General features: G+C 38.3%; 1 protein-coding gene across 4 annotated transcripts in view; it reads right to left on the reverse strand.

The window, feature by feature from the left end:
* PPP2R5E (protein phosphatase 2 regulatory subunit B'epsilon) overlaps nucleotides 1-20211 on the reverse strand; it is a 174586-nt gene that overhangs the window by 26146 nt on the left and 128229 nt on the right. For all 4 annotated transcript variants that reach the window (XM_025391834.1, XM_025391836.1, XM_025391833.1 and 1 more), the window contains one exon: nucleotides 19119-19211. In XM_025391834.1, coding sequence (XP_025247619.1) covers nucleotides 19119-19211 — 93 coding nt within the window. The remainder of the gene's footprint in view (nucleotides 1-19118; nucleotides 19212-20211) is intronic.

A 20211-nucleotide genomic window follows, 5' to 3' on the forward strand; every position in this document is an offset into this window, starting at 1 on the left:
TCAGACTTTTTTAAAAAAAAAAAAAAAAAAAAAAAAAAAAAAGGATAAGCCTTCAGCTCTACTAGAGCATCCAGGAAAATGAAAAAATTCTGAATCAAAGCAAGCACCGAAAAGTCTCAATGATATTGGCAACGGTCCTTTTTAGATCCGGACTCTTGTTACGTAGGTGTGCTCACTCTGTAAACAGTCATCGAAGTGAACGTTGATTATTTCCGTACGTATGTTATATGTGAAAAAGTTTTGTTTTTCTTTTTTTTTTTTTTTTTTTGAGACAGAGTCTTGCTCTGTTGCCCAGGCTGGAGTGATGGCACGATCACAGCTCACTGCAATCTCTACCTCCTGGGTTCAAGCAAGCAATTCTCCTGTCTCAGCCTCCCAAGTAGCTAAGACTACAGGTACCTGCCACCACACCCAGCTAACTTTTTGTATTTTTAGTAGAGATGAGGTTTCGCCATATTGGTCATGCCCAGCCGTGGATAACATGTTTAAGTTCCCAAACATTTGTAATCTAAAGTTAATAACCAAATCCTGATAACATCACATCTATGTGCTCAAAATGAAGTCCACGCAACTAGTCCAAAAGAGGTAACAAGCTAAAGTTTCAGCCAAATGGCAGTGGGCACAACAGATTCAACTCAATCTCTATCAAAAATTCCAGCTGCTTTGTTTTTGTATCATTGACAAGCTGATACTAAAATTAATATGGAAATGCAAGAGAGCCAGAAGAGCCAAAATACTCTTGAGGGAAACAAAACTTGAAAGATTCACACTTCTCTATTTCAAAACTTAGTCCAAATACAGTAATCAAGACAGTGTGGTACTGGCATAAAGACAGACATACAGATTAATGGAATAGAATTGAGAGCCCCAAAATAAGCCCTCACATTTATGGTCAACTGATTTTCAACAAGAATGCCAAGTCATTTCAATGGGGAAAGAATAGCATTTTCAACAAATGGTGCTGGAACAACAGCATATCCACATGCAAAAGAGTAAGTTGAACTTCTACCTCAAAACATACATTCAGATTAACTCAAAATGAAATCAACCTAAAATTAAGAGCTAAATTATAAAAAAAAAAAAAAAGAATAAATCTTCATAACCCTAGATTAGGTGGTATTTCTTAGATATGACCCAAACCATAAGCAACAAACAAATAAATTAGACTTCCCCCAAATTGAAACCATTCATGCTTCAAAGGACACCATCAACAAAGTGAAAAGAGAATGCACACACTGGGAGAAGATACAGCTGACCCTGTGCAAGTTCACTTGCATGCAAATTTTCTTCCACTCTTGGCTGGGCGTGGTGGTTCACCCCTGTAATCCCAGCACTTTGGGAGGCTGAGGCAGGTTGTTCACTTGAGGTCAGGAGTTTGAGACCAGCCTGGCCAACATGGTGAAATCCCATCTCTACTAAAAGTACAAAAATTAGCTGGGTGTCGTGATGGGTGCCTGTAATCCTAGCAACTCAGGAGGCTGAGGCAGGAGAACTGCTTGAACTTGGGAGGCAGATGTTGCAGTGAGCTGAGACTGCACCACTGAACTCCAGCCTGGGAGAGAGAGCAAGACTCGGTCTCAATTTAAAAAAAAAATTTTTTTTTTTCTTCCACTCTTGCTACCCTGAGACAGCAAGACCAACCCTTCCTCTTCCTCCCAACCTCCTCAGCCTACGCAACGTGAAGACCACAAGGATGAAGATCTTTATGATGACCTACCTCCCATTAATGAACAGAAAATGTGTTTTCTTTTCTTGATAATTTTCTTAACATTTTCTTTTCTCTAGCTTGCTTTATTATAAGAACACAGTATATAATACAGATAGCATACAAAATATGTGTTATTCAACTGTTTATGTTATCAGTAAGGCTTCCTGTCAACAGCAGGCTATTTGTAGTTAAGTTTCTGGAAAGTCAAGTTATACATATACTTTTCAACTGCTCAGGGGTTCACTGCCCCTAATATCTGCACTGTTCAAGGTCAACTGTATTTATAAACCATATACCTGATAAGGGACTAGTATCCACAATATATAAAGAAATTTTAGGTCAGGCATGGTGGCTCACGCCTACAATCTCAGCACTTTGGGAGGCAGAGGCGGGTGGATCGCTTGTGCCCAGCAGTTTCAGACCAGTCTTGGCAACATGGCAAAATCCTGTCTCTACAAAGAAATTCAAAAATTAGCCAGGCTTGGTGGCACATGCCTGTAGTTCCAGGTATTTGGGAGGCTCGAGTGGGAGGATATCACCTGAGCCTCAGGAGATCAAGACTGCACTGAGCCGTGATCGTGCCACTGCACTTCAGTCTGAGCAGCAGAGAGAGAAACTCTGTCTCAAAAACAACAACAACAAAAAAAAAAAAAACAAGAAAAAATAATTTTAAAAGCTCAACAATAAGAAGAAAACCCAGTTTAAAAATGGACAAAGGATTTTATTTAATAGCTAAATCGCAAAGGAAGTATACAAATTTTGGTCAATAAACACATGAAAAGTGCTCTATTTTATTGATCATTACAAAAAAGCAAACCCTGGCTCACACCTGTAATCCCAGCACTTTGGGAGCTGAGGGGGTAGATCACGAGGTCATGGTTTGAGATCAGCCTGGCCAACACGGTGAAATCCCATCTCCACTAAAAACACAAAAATTAGCCAGGCGTGCTGGCACACGCCTGTATTCCCAGCTACTCAGGAGGCTGAGGCAGAAGAATTGCTTGAACCTGAGGTAGAGTTTGCAGTGAGCCGAGATCGCACCGCTGTACTCCAGCCTAGGTGACAGAGCAAGACTCCACCTCAGAAACAAAAAAAAGAAAACCCAACAAGGAGATACTCAATGGAAGGCTATAATGAAAAAGAGGGATAATAAAAAGTGTTGGCGAGGATATGGAGAAACTGGAACCCTCATCATTGTTGGTAAGAATGTAAAATGGTGCAGCTATTTTGGAAAACAGTTTGGCAGTTTCTCAATCTCCCACAGAGTTACCATATGACTAAGCAATTCCACTTTCATGTATATATCCAACAGAACCGAAAAAACATGTCCACACAAAAACGTGTACACAAATGTTCATGGGAGCAATATTCATAATAGCTAAAAAGTGAAACAACCCAAATATCTGTCAGCTAATAAACAAAATGTGATGCCAAGGAATATTATTCAGCCATAAAAAGGAACAAAGTACTGATACATGTTACAACATGAATGAATCTTTCAAACATCATGCTAAGTAAAAGAAACCAGACACAGAAGGCCATACAATGTATGATTCCATGTATGTGAAATAACCAGAATAGGCAAATCCACAGTGGCAGAAAGCAGAATGGGGAGTGGCTACTAATAGGTCTGGAATTTTTTTTGAGACAGAGTGTTGCTCTGTCACTAGGCTGGAGTGCAATGGCACTATCTCAGCTCACCGCAACCTCCACCTCCCAGGTTCAAGAGATTCTCCTGCTTCAGCCTCCCATGGGTCTGAATTTCTTTGGGGGATGATGAAAACATCCCGCAATGATACTGTGGTGATGGTTGCATGACTCTGTAAATATACTAAAAACCACTAAATTGGAAACTTTAAAATGGTGAATTTTATGGTGTATGAATTACAACACAATAAAACTGCCACCTTTACAAAAAGTCAGTGTGCAAGTTCCTCTGGCTGAAGAACAAACTTGGAAATCGGTTTGAATGTTACTGAGTTGTTTTTTTTTTACATTCATCATCATTGAAATAAAGCAAAATTCAGTTCTAGTGTCTTTATAGCAAAACATTTCAAGAACACATAGCACACAAATTAAAGCAGACTACCATCGTCATCAAAAAGACTATCAAGACATATGTAAGTTTGACCTCAGGTGATTAAGACATGAGGTTGAGACTGACAGCAGAATTAAAACTTCATGGTCAATAATCGAATGTGCTTTTGTTTGGTGTTTTACTTTAAATAAAAGACAGAGTTATGGACAAAAAAAAAGGCCCCTCAAACATGGCAGGAAACACAAACTAAAGGATGGTCTTCAAAAATAGGTAGACAGACAGGACACAATTTTTAGCTACACAATGCCATCCACCATCCATCTATCATTCATTCATTCATTCATTCATTTTAAAAATGAGTATTTCAAGTAAACATTTATGGTGTGCTTATTAAGGGCCAGCCAGTGGGCAAGCTGTCAGGGATACAATGATAAGCAAGACAGATACAGTCTTTGCTTTCTCAGAGCCTATTCTAATGGGGAATACAAACAATTAAATAAACAGCATGTTAAGTAGTTCAGGATGTTGTATAAATACACAGCAGACACATCTACTGTATTTGGAAGAAGTGGAGTGATCAGGGAAGGCTTCTAAAGGAAGAGACATCCAGGCCGACCCATGAAGAAATGAGGAGTTAGAAGTGGGATAAGAGTGCTCCTCACAGGTTCAATAGTACATGCTTTTACTAGCAGCCTATCCAAACAGAAGATGTTGTGAACTACCGCTCTCTGCCCATTCAGCAATACAATAACTACATACGTACTGAGTTCTTTCTATGTGCCAGCGATGGTCCTCATTGCTGGACATACACATTGTAGAACAATTGTGGAGCCTATCAGGGGAGGCAATGGGCAAGTTAACTCATTTCCACAGGAAAACATTCTATCTAGGAAAGAAAGGCATGTAGCTCCAGCTAGCAAAAAAAAAAAAAAAAGGGCCCTATATAGACCCAATATCTCTTTATTTATAATAAAGTTCCAAATGACATAAGCTCTCTAATCCACCCATCCAGTCCACCCATCCACCCAATCCCATTCCAAGGCTAATAGAAATAATTAACCTTGTAAGTTTTATTTTTTAAATTTGGTTTCTACTTTTAAGTGTTTCAAAAGGCTTTAATGAATAACTTATAACCAACATAAGAGGAGGTTTGAGGGTGTGTAATATTAGCAAAACTTGAATCAACTTTCCTTGTATACTCTTAATCTTGAGTTTAATGAATACATAATAATTAAGCAAGAAATGTTTAACTGATGTTTTCATTAGGCTCTCAAACAAAATGCATTGCCGGGTGCCTAACTTTAGATATTTACAAAGCCACAAATATTAAATGTATCATGTTCTATGAGAAAGAAAGATGAACTACAGTATTAAACTATTTTTCTGCTTCTCTGTAGAACATGCTTTTGATGATTTTATGATGCATGAGACAGAAATATAATAGTGCACAGGCCAAAAAAAGGGGGAGTAGGATGAGCTCTGATTTCCAAAACAAAATAATATGAGTGTGCTTAGTCATATCTATAGTCCCAATCACTTCCACACAAAAAAAGAAATATACGCCCACACCTGTAAATGCCGAAGTGGACTGTGCCATCCATAATATAACAGGCAGCTTGTAGTCAAAGAAAAGAAGTTAAGAAGCTGGAGCATTTCCAAGGTGATTAGAGGAAAGACAGACTTGTCAACACACTAACTCCAAGTTTACAGAAACCAGCCTTCTTGAAGCTCACAAATAGGGATAAACTACATAGTGATTTAGCCAAATAACCTCTTTGAACTCATAAATCTACAATGAAATGAGAAGAGTGAAATGAAAAAGGGCTGTAAGGATCTTCCAGCTAGGCAGGGGAATTGAACCTCTCTCCTCCTGAATCCTCCCTAAAACGACAGTGAAAGAATAAGAATAGAAGAAAGCCTTGGCATAGAGAGGACTGGAGAGAAAATTTGGACTTATTTGTAGACTTCTCAAAGATGGAAGTGGATGACAAGAGGTAACTATCTTAGGTTTCCTCTTTCTCCAGTCTGCTAAGTGTTTTTCCATTCTGCAAGCAGGGAAGGAAGCCAACAAGAAGCAGGCCAGTTCACTCCACAGAACCCTTAAAAGGCTTAGAAACTAAAGGCACCAGATATATTTGATGGTAAGGGTGTGAGAAATAGCTAAAAACAGGAGGACTGGTTGAAAGTCTGTAGAAGACCCCCCAGATCCCATGTAGTGTACTGATGATTTACAATGTAAGTCTGGAGAGAATGAGTAAGTATCTAGTCTTGGAGACATCATACACGTTAAGTAAATCACTTGTTGGAAATAATGGGATGAAATAAAACTCTGCATACCTAAAAGGGACATATTTGCCAGCTTTCTTCCCTGACCAGGCTCCCAGTGCTATGTAAGTCAGAAGATCAGAAAGTCCCTTTTGGAAGAAACTGACAGCCTCAAGAGGAAAGACCTACAGATATGCTAAGAGCTGAGGGTTTCCTAATGAAATGGCAAGGTCCTTGACCAGTTATCCCATTCAAAGTCACCAGTTGCCATGTGTCACCATGCAAATATAAACACACATGTGCACACTGTAACATACACAAGTTCTAAGCAACTTTTCGGTAGGCTAACACGTAATTATGGCTATGAAGTCAAAGATCACCAGATATTTTAACATAAAAGACCACAACAAACAATTATAAGGAACTCAGAGGAAACAAGCACAATGCTAGGAGTACCAAAAAAAATTGCAAAAAGGAAACTATAACATCCTCAAAGATAAACAAATATGCTGGATTCTTGAAATAAAACAGAGTGCTGTTATTCAGGTAAATATTCAGGACATTTTTAAAAAGCTTTCAGAAGTTCAACATATAACAAAAATTTTAGCAGAAGTAATAGAACATTAAAATGAGCAAATCTACCCCTGAACATACAACCAAAAAACAGAGATAATATATAGAAGAAGATTTTAAAAACCAGGAGATCCAATACATAATAGCAATCTAGAAAGACATGGAGACAGAAAAATAGAAAATGAACAGAAGGAAATCATCTAAGGAATAATTCAATTCAATTTCCAGGAAAAAAAAAAAGTCATGAATGTCAATACAGATATGGCCCATTAAGTGTTCTGCACAATAAATGAACAAAGACCCACACCAAAGCACATCACTTTCTGGACATGGGGACAAAGAGAATATCTCAAAGAAGTTACAAAGAAGACACGTCATTATAAAGGATAAGGCATTCAGTTGGTGCAGGGCTTTTTAATACCAACACTAGAGGCTGGAAAACAATGGATCAATTCCTTAAAACATCTGGGAAAGTTCCAAATTTACACCTAGCCAAAACGTCAATCAAGTAGGTAGGCAGGCTGGGCACAGTGGCTCACACCTATAATCCCAGCACTTTGGAAGACAAAGGCGGGCTGATCACTTGAGGTCAGAAATTTGAGATCAGCCTAGGCTAACGTGGTGAAACCCCATCTCTACTAAAAATACAAAAATTAGCCTGGCGTGATGGCATGCGCCTGTAATCCCAGCAGCTGGAAGTTGCAGTGAGCCAAGATCGTGCCACTACACTCCAGCCTGGGCAACAAAGCAAGAGTCTGTCTCCAAAAAAAAAAAAAAAAAAAAAAAAAAAGGTAGGCAGAATAAAGACATTTTCAGACAAGTGATCTCAGAACATTTACATCCCATTCATGCTTTTTTAGGAAGAATCTAGAAGGTATGTTCCACCAAATAAGAAGTTAAACAAGTAAGGACACAGTGTAGAAGGGCAGCAAAGGGAAGTGCTGGGATGACTGTGTGGGTGGCCCAGAGCAAGCAACCACTGCCAATAAGAGCAGGATGACCAGGGCTCCAGGAATAAGGTTTCCAAGGGGAAAAAAAAAAAAGGAACTGACAGACTACTTGATATGTGGGTCATACTGAGAAGGGCTGTATGGTACTCTCAGAGAATTAAGGTATACACTAGTATACCTTAATACTAGTGATGAATACACAGGAAAGCAAGTAAAAAATAAGGCAACTATTTTCCAGGGCTAAAATTTAAAAAAAAGCTCTACAAGAAAAGAAATGTAATTATGTGCCTTGTAATGAACAACATGTATACAATAGTACTCATTCTATCATCTGATTCATTCAAATTTTGTGATATAACATTGGATGTAGAGAGGGAGTTATAGTGGGAGATACATAATGGCTTACAGTAGGAAGTCGACAGACATAAATAAAATCTAAAATGACAAGTTAAGAAATAGCAGTATAAGCATGCTGTTTAGAAAGATGGAAATAAATATACAGAAACAACTGGAAGACTTAAATGTGGTTACCTCCAGGAAACAGGACTCTGGTTTGGAGAAAGATGAGGCAAGAGATTTGCCATTTTTCATTAAAAACCATATAAACATATTTGAATTTTAAAAGTAGGCATTATCAAAACTATTTTTAAAAGTCATTAAGAGCAAAAGATTTCGAGCAAAAAAAACCCAGATCCTCTCTGCTACAATAAATAATTACCCTGCCCTACTCCATGTAAAGTAAGATTTTAGAGAACATCAGAAATCTTCAAGTAGATAACCGATAAAATTGGTATTCTAAATGTTTTCATCCAAAGTGCCACAGAGCACTCAAATCAGATGTCCACATTTCTGGCTTTGTTTGCAACTTTCTCCTACTATCTGAAAACTACCTTCCTCATACTTTCACCTTGACCAAATACAGAGAAAACAGCCCAGAACAAAGAAGGCAGAGCCAAAGGTAGTCTGACTCCAATGAATCAGATCGACTCAAGGGATGCACTGTATGAAATGAAGCACCCTATGGGGCAACCACTGAGAAAGGACAATGGGGACAAGGGATCAAAAGGTTGCGATCACCAGCTTCTGGCAATTCTGACTCCAAGATTCCTATGGAAATTCAATATAAAACTTTCGAAAGTATAAGGCGTACAAATATGAATAACTCCACCAAGTCACACGCTTTTATTTTCCTCCATTTAATTTCAGGCATTCTTTCCACAAACCAAAGAAGTTCACTTTTTTCCCCTTGAGCATTCTATCTATTTCAAGACAACCTTATGAGTTAAGTTTTTAAGACAACCAGTTTGGTCAGCAATTCAAGAAAGAGCTATTGTGCTAAATAATGATGCACTTAGTGGGAAGCAGGCAGGGACTAGCTACATAATTTGTGGGGCAAAATGAACATACAGTGGTCCTTGCTCAAAAAGTATTAGGAGTTTCAAGACAGCAAGAGCAGAGCACTAAACCAAGCACAGGGCCCTTCTAAGCACAGGGCCCAGTGTAACTGCACAAATTACACAACCAGGAAGCTGGCTCTGAATGCAGGAGTCAGAGCAATAAAGCCCTTTTTACAAGATTTTTGAGTTACACACTGGACAGGACAGGATGAGGTGATCTGCTGTTAACTGGTAATTGGTAACGGCTATCTCATAAAATTCCAGGTAGAAATAAATGCTCTAAACTCTTATTTGCTACAGGCTGTAGGAGGGAAATGTAAACATTTTGACATATTCAAGGAACTCGGTCGGAAAATACAAACTCATTTGTATTGGAGCTGAGATTCAAGGCCTCGTGGAATTTATTTCAGTCTAGAACTAAAAATTTTTTAACAGGTTGGTTTATCTCATGTCCAATTTGTGTTGAGTTTTTAAAAACACAACAACAAAAGGTCACTTTTAAGGACAGGCTGAATGATTTGCATGATTTGCATAATTTACATGATAATTACAGCACCTTTCAGCTAAATATAACAGCAAATGTGAAGTACAAATTACTAAATAGCAATCTCCAGCAGTACATATGTTTACGGGGATACTTGAATAGTATGTCTCTTAGCAACCACTGACTGTTTCAGATTTGCAGAGTAGTTGAAAGCAATCTTTAGAAATATGTTGCTAAACTCTTGCCACAATAATCCACCCAATGAAATAATACAAGGTTTGGCAATTCATTTGGGTCTAAACAAGGGGTTGGGGGATCATAAAGCAACCATTTTCCCAATCATCCCAATACAGATGAAAATTATCTTTATTGATAATAGACAAAATTGTTCCATAAGCCTAGGCAAGTCTACATACTCATAGCTCTAGAAGACAGTTTACAAAGTTACTTAAGTCTAAAATCAACATTACCACAGACAAAAGTGCACTATGCAATGAACTGACTATCTTTGATAAATCTCTAACAGCTTTCTTGTGCAAACACTTAAGTGAGTACACAAAAAATGCTACAGGTTATGTAAATCTAGATTTAATAAAAATCACAATGAAATTCAAGTGAGCCAGTCATACTATTCTAGGATAAAAAAACAATAAAACACTTCAAACAAAAACATTCAAAACCCTTGAATGAAAAACGACAGACTGTTGGCCGGGTGTGGTGGCTCATGCCTGTAATCCCAGCACTTTGGGAGGCCAAGGGGGGCGGATCACGAGGTCAGGAGTTCGAGACCAGTCTGCCCAACATGGTGAAACCCTGTCTCTACTAAAAATACAAAAAATTAGCCAGGCGTGGTGGCACGCGCCTGTAGTCCCAGCTACTCGGGCGACTGAGACAGAAGAATCACTTCAATCCGGGAGGTAGAGGTTGCAGTGAGCCGAGATCGAGCCAGTGCAATCCAGCCTGGGTGGCAGAGCTAGACTTCATCTCAAAAAAAAAAAAAAAAAGAAAAGAAAAACAACAGACTGCTTTGTCTGGCCCTACCAAAATATGGCTTTCCAGATTCTCTTGAAAAACCAAAAGATCCAGCAATACTTGGCTCACTTACCTAGAGACCAACCGTTCTGGGAGTGGATTGGCAACAGGATCTAAGCTCTCTAAATCACCACAGTTTCCATCACTCCTTTGGTCACACCTACACTACTTCATTATGTACCATTTGTCTGTCCTCTGTAAAGATTTAAATGAGCTATCCCTGGTTTTCACACATTATAAATTATACATTCCTGGACTAATAAACACTTATGTCCAACACTGGAGGAAATCAGTTGGCAAAGTGTGGAACTGAAGAGAATCCAGAGGCACAGGAGACCCATGTAACATCTTAAGAGAACCCAACAGCCTGTGAAGAACCATGTACGTAGAGTCCAATGGATATCAGTGATCTTTAGAATAAGAGTTGGATTTCAAATAATTCATAATGTGCTAGGTAAGACATGACAGGCTAACACTATATGATTTCATGGACTGAAGCTATTAAAGAAAACACAGCTTAAGAAAGTTCTCAAAACAAAAATCCTAATAAAAATATTAGTGACAGCACCAGCATAACGTTTACTGAATACGAACCACATGTTGGGAATACTTCTGAGAGCTTGTATAGATATTTAGTTGTTAAATCTCCACAACAACCTTACAATGCGATTATATTACGGATATTTTGCATCTACTTTCTAGATGAGGAAACTGAGGCACAGAGTAGTTATGTCACTTGTCCAAGGTCAAACCCAAAAAAATGGCAGAGCCCAAATTCAAATCAGTCTGTACACTTAACCACCAATCTATACCGTTCCCTGAGGAAGAAAAATTCAAGGTAATGAAAAAGGCACTTGAGGCAACACAGGAAGCTTTCCTTTGCGCTTTAGATTTTAAAAAGGGCAGATATAAATGCTGAAAGGAAGGAAGCAATGAATACTGGGCATAAAACAATGGGCTATCCTACAAAAATAGTCTTAGGAAGACTAATGCACAAAATCAGCTGAGGTTTATGAAGAATTGCAAGGCAATAAAATGAGAATGTACTTGCAGATGAAATTTTTTATTATTCTTATTGATTATAACATATATGCTCATTATTTTTTAAATGTAAAAAACAGAGATATCTAAAAAACAGGAAGCGAAGATCATCACACATAATCACTCCCTTCCAGCCAATTAACAACAATTTGGTAGAACTCCTTTCAAAATCATTAATGCATATTGCTATAGTCTGAATGTTTCCCCTAAAATTCATGTGATAGGAATTTAATCCCCAATGAAACAGTGTTGGGAAGTAAGGCCTTTTGGTAGGTGTCAAGGTCGTAAGGGCTCTGCCCTCATAAATAAATTAATGCCACTATAAAAGGGGATTTGGGACCTGGGTTCACTCTCTCTCGCCCTTCTGCCTTCCACCACGTGAGGGCACACACAGTAAGATGGCACTCGTTAGATGCCAGCACCTTGATCTTGGACTTCCCAGCCTCCAGAACTGTAAGAAATAAATTTCTGTTCTTTATAAATTACCCAGTCTGAGGCATTTTGTTAAAACAGCACAAAAGAACTAAAACAAAAATACTAACATTATTTTTCCCTAAAATAACAGATACAGGCTCAAACATTATGCTGTTCTATAACAATGCATGTTTCACTTAAAAATAGATCATGAGTAGGTCTATCACATTCTTTTTACAAACTGATGAATATTTCACTATATGAATGTCCACAGTTCAATTACCTCCTACTAAGGAACTTCAAAGTTATTTTCTAATTTTCTAATAATTATTAACAATGGTGCATTCAATACCTTTGTATATACATCTTTTGTACATATCTGATCGTTTCTCGTGGACTTACTGGGTCTAAATTTAAGCTGATAGAATACTATCGGTTTCCTCTTCAGGACAATTATGCCAATTTAATGTATGTGTGTATATAGCCATCTATTCATATGTCTATTCATTCATTCATTTATCTGGTACAACTTCTTATGAGTTTTATGGCACACTCAGCAGGATCATCTCCACCTAAGGTGCTATTACGTTCCATTCTCCTGTTCCGACGCCATACCATTTTAATTAATTTACCTTTTCCTTTGTAGTATATTATTTAATAAGTATCATTAGTCATCTTTTTCAAAAATTTATTTCATGAACTCTAAACGTTTGAAGTTTTTAAAAAATTGTAATTTTAATTAGAACTGTACTAATGTAGAAATAATTTGGAGATTATATGAACATCTTTCTGATAGTCTTCCCATCTAGGAATATGCCACATTTCTGCATTTACTCAAGCCTTCTTTAAGTTTCATATACATTTTAAAAATTCTATTTCAAAAAATGAAGATTTTAAAATTAATATTGGAAGCCAGGCACAGTGACTCATGCCTATATTGCCAGCACTTTGGGAGGCCAAGGTGGGCAGATCACTTGAGTACAGGAGTTCAAGACCATCCTGGCCAACATGGTGAAACCATGTCTCTACCAAAAATACAAAAATTAGGGCTGGGCATGGTGGCTCATGTCTGTAATCCCAGCACTTTGGGAGGCTGAGACGGGAGGATCATGAGGTCAGGAGTTTGAGAACAGCCTGGCCAACATAGTGAAACCCCATCTCTACTAAAAACACAAAAAATTAGCCAGTCGTGGTGGTGAGTGCCTGTAATCCCAGCTACTTGGGAGGCTGAGGCGGCAGAATTGCTTGAACCCGGGAGGAGGAGGTTGCAGTGAGCTGAGACTGCATCACTGCACTCCAGCCTGGGTGACAGAGCAAGACTGTGTCTCAAAAAAACAATCAAACAAACAAACAAAAATTAACTGGGTATGGTGGTGCACGTCTATAATCCCAACTACTCAGGTGGCTGAGGCACAAGAATTGCTTGAACTTGGGAGGTGGAGGTTGAAGTGAGCTGAAATCGCACCTCTGCACTCTAGCCTGGGCAACAGAGCAAGACTCTGTCTCAAAAAAATAAATTAAAAAAAATAAAATTATTGGAATCAAGAAAAATAATACATTCTATCAATGTGGGCAGATAATATATGAGGGGGGTGTGAAAAGATGAATAAATATTTAATGAGCAACTACTATACTCCATAGGTGATAACAGTAGACATTTTTACAAGTCATCTCATTTTATCTCATAACAAGCCCACTTGCTGTGACTTGTTGTGACAGGTGACTCTTAATGTAATTTTATAGAAAAAGACACTAAGGATCAAGTGCCCAAGGTTTTCAGTCACCTGTTTAAGACTAAAGGCAGAGATCCTGTCTTTGTATCCATGCTGCCAAGTGAACTAAGCAGATTTGACAACTGTCGATTTTGAGGTGTCTCCTATTTTACTTAACAGTATCTTATTTATCCTGTTATCCCATGTCATGAATGAGGAAACTCAGGCTTACACAACGGGTATACAAACTTGCTGAAAGTCGTACTGCAAGTAGGCAGAGAAGCCAGAGTTTGTATGCAGTTTCTTCTGACCCCATAGCTCACATTCTCAGCTCCTAAAATATACTTACAATACATAGGGAAGTCAATATTCAAGTCCAAAGCTTCCTAACTTTCCACTACGTCATAGCAAAACAGCTCAATTCCTATTTTGCTTTTGTATTCACTGACAGAGGAATGAGTCGGAAGACTGACTGCAAAGAACATATTCAGCTGCTACAGAAAATAAGTTGAAATCTCATGGATACAATACATTCTGTCTAACTGAAGAAAGAAATTTTAAGCTGAGATTACCAAGAATCTTTTTTGAGATCACTGAAAACCCACAGGAAATAGAAATCTGCCCAAAGAAAAGAAACAGAGTAAACGTTATCCTGATTTGTCAAAAGGAAAAGGATGTAGGTTTCCAAGAGAAACACCCTAGGACCAGGTGGCACCATGGGAGACTGTGGAGCTCAGAAAAATGCAAGGACAAGCAGGGGTGTGAACAAGACCCGACTACAGAGTGCAGAGGTTGGCAGGACCTATCAATTCAAGGACAGTTAAGTCATGGTGGGAAAGAGAAGGAGGAGTGAGTGAGATGGGGGATAATGGGGTAAAATATCAGCATCAATCCCTCAAGCCCCAAAGATCCCACCCACTCCCCAGCAGAACCAAACCGGCCAGGAAGGGATCTCAGGAGAACCAGTTAAGAAATTAAGGCCCCCTCTTACAAGGCACTGGGAACAAAGGTAAGTCATCAGCAGACTAAAGGGTCAGGAAAAGGACAGGAGGCCAACTTACAGGTTACCAACATGAATGAGCAGAGTATTCTGGAAAATGGGAGCTAACAGGCACCCAGGGCTTATTCCCAACATGGAAGTTAATGCACTGATTAGTCAGATGATTTCAATCAAGCTCTCGGTGGTGGTGCTGATTCTGCCAAAACCCCTGCTTGCCACTTTCACGATTCATTCAGGAACTGGGGTGAGCCCTGGCGTGAAGGTCAAATTTATAACAGATCCAGCAGATGGAAAGTAAAGAAGGCAACAACTGGAAAAATGAGGAAGGGGCTGAAAATGTAAAGTATATAAATGAACTTCACTACTGACACTTATTTCCTGTCTCTGGCAAAATTTTAGGACAGATGAACAAACCCATGGTTTGCAAGCACTTAGGGCAGGATCATCAGTAAACAGCACTAGCTCTAGACGTTCACTAATACCACATGGCAGATGAATGGCATTCCTTTTTATGATAAAGTTACAAGGCCCATAGATGAGAATAATGCTGTAAACACAGAGTCCTGGCTTTTACCACAGCATCTAATAGTTTCTATGTTCTCCTTACAATCAAAATTAAGAAATGCAGGAAGGATAATGTACTAGTAACTTTCTGGATCAAGGATAAAACTCAAAGATTACTGATTATGAAGTTGTGTAATATAGGGAATTTCTAAAATAATATAGGGAATTTCTAAAGGCTCCTATCTCAGCCCTGGCTAGTTTAACAACTTTTTCTTTTTTTTAATTATTTTTATTTTTATAGTTTTGGGAGGACAAGTGTAGTTGTGTTACATGGATATATTGCATTGATACTAGTTTGAGTTTTGTTCCCTCCAAATCTCGTGTTGAAATGTGATCCCCAATGTTGGAGGCGGGGCCTAGTGAGAGGTATCTGGATCATGGAGGTGGGTCCTCCATGAATGGCTTGGTGCTGTCCTTGAAGTAATGAGTGAGTTCTCACTTTATTAGTTACTGTGAGATCTAGTTGTTAAAAAAAAAAAGAAAGAAAGAAAGAAAAAAAAAAAAGCCTGGCACCTCCACCCCCTCTGTCTTGCTTCTCTCTCAACACATGACACACATGCTCCCCCTTTGCCTTCCACCATGATTATAAGCTTCCTGAGGCTCTCGCCAGAAGCAGATGCTACTGCCATGCTTCTTGTACAGTCTGCAGAACCATGAACCAAATAAACCTCTTTTCATCATAAATTACCCAGCCACAAGAATTTCTTTACAGCAACACAAAATGGACTAATAGATGCATGCCAGTGAAGTCCGGGCTTTTAGTGTACCCATACGCAATAGTGTACACTGTACCCAATAGGTAGTGTTTTATCCTAGTTAAACAACTTTAATCAATGACTTAGATGAGGCCAATAGCATATCTAGATCACAGATGTCATAAAGATGGAAGACACAGTAAATAAGGTAGACATGAATAAGGGATAAATGATTCCACAGGAACATATGCCAAGTACTACACTTAGATAAAAAAGCAAACTGTGTAACAACCAACAATAAGTAAGCCAGGCATGGTAGTGCACACCTGTAGTTTCAGCTACTTGGAAGACTGAGGTGGATCACTTGAGCCCAACCTAGGCTACAGAGCAAGACCCTGTTTGTTTAAAAACGAGAAAAGAAGAGAAACATGCAGCAATATGCAGAAAGCTCAACTAGAAGCCAGCTATAGCCAGAAGCTTAACATAAGTTGGCAACGTCATGCTACAGCAAGGAATGCTCATGAGACTTTTCCTTTAAGAAACCTAGAGTCATGACAAGGGAATGAAAAGGCCAACTTGAAGCCACACTGGGCTGACCAGGCTCAGGGCATTCTGTTGGGATATAGATGTCATATTACGGGACAAATGGACACATCCAGGATACTTCAAAACTAACCAATGAGACCCAAGAACTCGGTCTGGAGGAGAAAGTGCATACTGACAGCTGGTAGGCTAGATCCAGAAGGCAAATGGGCTAGTTCATTCTGCACAGGATTTTAGTAATACCAGAAAACTTAACAGAAGAATCTGGATTTCTATTTATCTTGGGGGTTGGCAAGGAGAAAAATCTGGGGATAACTGAATGAAGAGGGGTAGCCAAAGCCCCATTTAATAGGAACCAGTCTACATCCTATTGTCTGACCCCCGGCTTTCAGACTTACTATGAGTGAGGCTATGAGCATTTCAATTGCAACCACTGATGCAGAGAAAAAGAGTCAAAGGGTGAACACAAAAGCTGTGTTCTAAGACCTGAAAGGTTATGTCTGGGCTAGAGATATACTAAGATATTATTCTGAGGAGAATAACGACAAAGGGTACAAGGCATAGACAGGTTCAACATAAAAAAGAACTTTCTAACAAAAATGGAACAAGCTGCCTGTGTATATGGCTTTTCTTCACTGAAAAAGGGTCTCAAAGGAGACTAATTCACTAAAGAACTAGAATACATAACCCAAAAAACGTCCTTTCCAAATCTGGGTTTTTTTGATGTTTTCGTATTATAAGTTTCATTATCTTCAGTACCGTCTACCATGGACAGCACACTGGGCTGAGCCCTGAATGTTTTTTGTGTGAGAAAAGCACCGGCTTCATAGTACGACCATAGGATTTACTGATTCCATGTCAACTAAATACAGGCTCTAATACAGAATTACTCTCTGATCTTCTCAGGCACATTAATTCACAAAAAATAGGAGAACCCTATTATTTCATTAGTGTTCAGATGTGAGGGCTACTTCTCCCTCGAAGTCACTCCAAGTTACAGTGAGGGAATCACAAGGAGGCATCATGGCACGATGGACAGAAAACCAGAATACGAAATGTGCTTGAGCAAACTTGACACTCTTTCTAGACCTCAGTTTATGCATCCATAAAATGGGGCAGGGGGGAAGGGAGGGCATAAAAATTTAGCCATGTCTACTTTACAAGATTGTTGTACAAATCAAATAATGCAGGCAAAGGTGTTCTGACAATTAGACAGCACTATATACATGCAAGGCTTTCCAATACAAAATGTAGATCTACTATGTATTACTTACATTTTTTTGAAATAAATTATGCTTCCCTGGCATAGCAATCCATACCAATTTCCCTATTTACCCCATGATCCACATATCCATCTATTTATCTACCTCTCCATTTCTATTTCAGACTTCACTTTTCCAAACCCTCTCATGTTAAAGTGTGAGCCAGGATTCAACAGTGTGGTACCAAAGTACTCTAAATGTGAAGAAAAGATCAAGGATCAGTCCCATGTACCTAGGGGAATAGGGTGTACAGGTACTAATGAGCCCCATAGGCAAGGCACCAAAGCGCCTTTCAGCTCTGAGCTGACACCTGAACTTTTGAGTTTCATTCCACTCAGCCTTACTTAGGATGTGGAGAGGCCTCCACGCCCCTCAGCTCTCTGGAAGTTTGCCTGCCCCTGTTGGATTGAACCCTATGAAACTGCTGTGTTGAGTGTTAAAAACAGTCAAAAAATTGGGTATGGTTCAACCTACATATCCTAAATTCCAAATGTATTAATTTAATTAAGGAGGGAAATGAGATCACAAAGGTTATCAGCCCCCTCCCAGTAAGGCACAGGAGATCAATTTCCTGCCAAATTAATGTTTTATTTTTTATTTTATTTTTAGAGACAGGGTCTTGCTCTGTTGCCCAGGCTAGATCAAATTAATGTTTTAAATTTGAAATTCTTCTTACTGGCTTACTAGGAGATAAACATTTATTCTTTCCTACATTAGATGCCCCATATGCCACTCAGAAAAGAGCTACACCAGTTTGGCTCAAGCATCCATTTTTAGAGATGAATATATCAACAACAGGAGCAAGGAAGTGTTATCTAAAACTTCAGTGCCATGAAAGCACCCAAGTCCCAGGTAAAAAGGAAAATCCACGGTTATAACATGTACAATGAGGAGTCAGGAAAAAAAGTGTTCCCGGAGATGTTCCAAATGGAGGAATGAGAGTTAATCCCTTTAGGGAAATTTTAGAATGTTAAGCTGTGCTATTTTCTAGCAATGAAATCTCATCAGTACTCTGACTTCGATTATTTATTACAGGTTACTCATGCTTTGAAGTCTGAGCTTGCCTACTCAGTTTTAACAGGTCTACACCACAGTTCTTTAAGAATCCTTATGCAAATATAAAATTTTAAGCTATATAAAGATTCACACAAACCAAGGTTATATAAATGAAATTCCTTTATAATTAAATTTTAAGAGAAAACTATAGGGATTTAGGCATTAGCATTCCTGTCTATTTGAAATGTAATTGATTTCTACCACAAATAAACTTAAATGTACCTATTACTTTTAATAGGCAATAATGGAAATTAACTTCTGTTTATATACATTTTTGTGGTTGACATAACTGTCATTGCAAAATTTTTTTAACAGACATGACTAGAAAATGAGATAAAGTGTTAACTGGAAAACAAATACACACATCCACAATAATTTGCTTACCTGTAATACAAATTTCTGATCTATATATTTTTTGGCAATGCTGGGTTGGAATTCTTGGCTTTCCAAAAATCGTATGAAAAATTCATATACAAGCTGCAACAAACAGATTATGGTTAATTTTAAATTATGATTCACTGGGAATAGTACTACAAACCACCAAAAGCCTGTAACACTAAAAGTGACAGGGCTTAGAAAATTGATTTTAAAATCAATCAACAAACCACGCCAGCCTGTCTTGTGGCTCACAGTTGCTGTTATGCTTTCAACTTTTAAAACTTAAAATTAGAAAATACAACCAAAGAAAAATTTCCCATAATCTTACCATTCAGAGACAACCACTGTTAACATTTCAATGTATGTATCTCCTTCTACAACATACTAATGTACTATAAACATATTCTTACAGTTTTGCAAACTGCTTGTACCATTTATACAATATATTATGTATATGCTTCATTTAACATACCATATAAATATGCTTTTACAGTTTTACAGACTACTTTTACCATTTAAACAATGTATTATGAACAATTTACATCAATAATACCTAAACTATCATTCTTAGTAGCTGTAAGTAGTCCATTATAATTTATAATGAATAATTCCATTATTCATAATTAACTTAACCAATCTCCCAGGCTTAGACATTTAAGTAGTTTCTGAATTATTTCTCCATCATTCTGCGTCAACGTGCATCACATAACATACGTCAGCGTGTACTTGTTCAATTATGTCATGAGGAAATGTTTCTAAACATGGAATTGCTAGATCAAAAGATATCCAAACATTCAGAATTTTGATACTCACTGACAAATTTCTTTTCAGAAAGTTTATGGCAATTTCTACTCATCCCATAAGATGGTGTGGCACAATATACCCATCTGCAAAAAGTTAGCCTCAAATAATTGATAAACAGTGGGGAATTACTGCCTCTTCTCTTTGCATAATAAGTCTATGTTAAAGGCTACATTAGATCCTGATGAGGTATGCAACAGTATATCAAAACCAGAACCTTTAACTGGTGCAACTGCCTGCGCCTGTAGTCTCTGCTACTCACAAGGCTAAGGAGGGAGGACTGCTTCAGCCCAGGAGT

The sequence above is a fragment of the Theropithecus gelada genome, chromosome 7b (assembly GCF_003255815.1).
Source record: "Theropithecus gelada isolate Dixy chromosome 7b, Tgel_1.0, whole genome shotgun sequence".
Classification (NCBI taxonomy): Eukaryota; Metazoa; Chordata; class Mammalia; order Primates; family Cercopithecidae; genus Theropithecus; species Theropithecus gelada.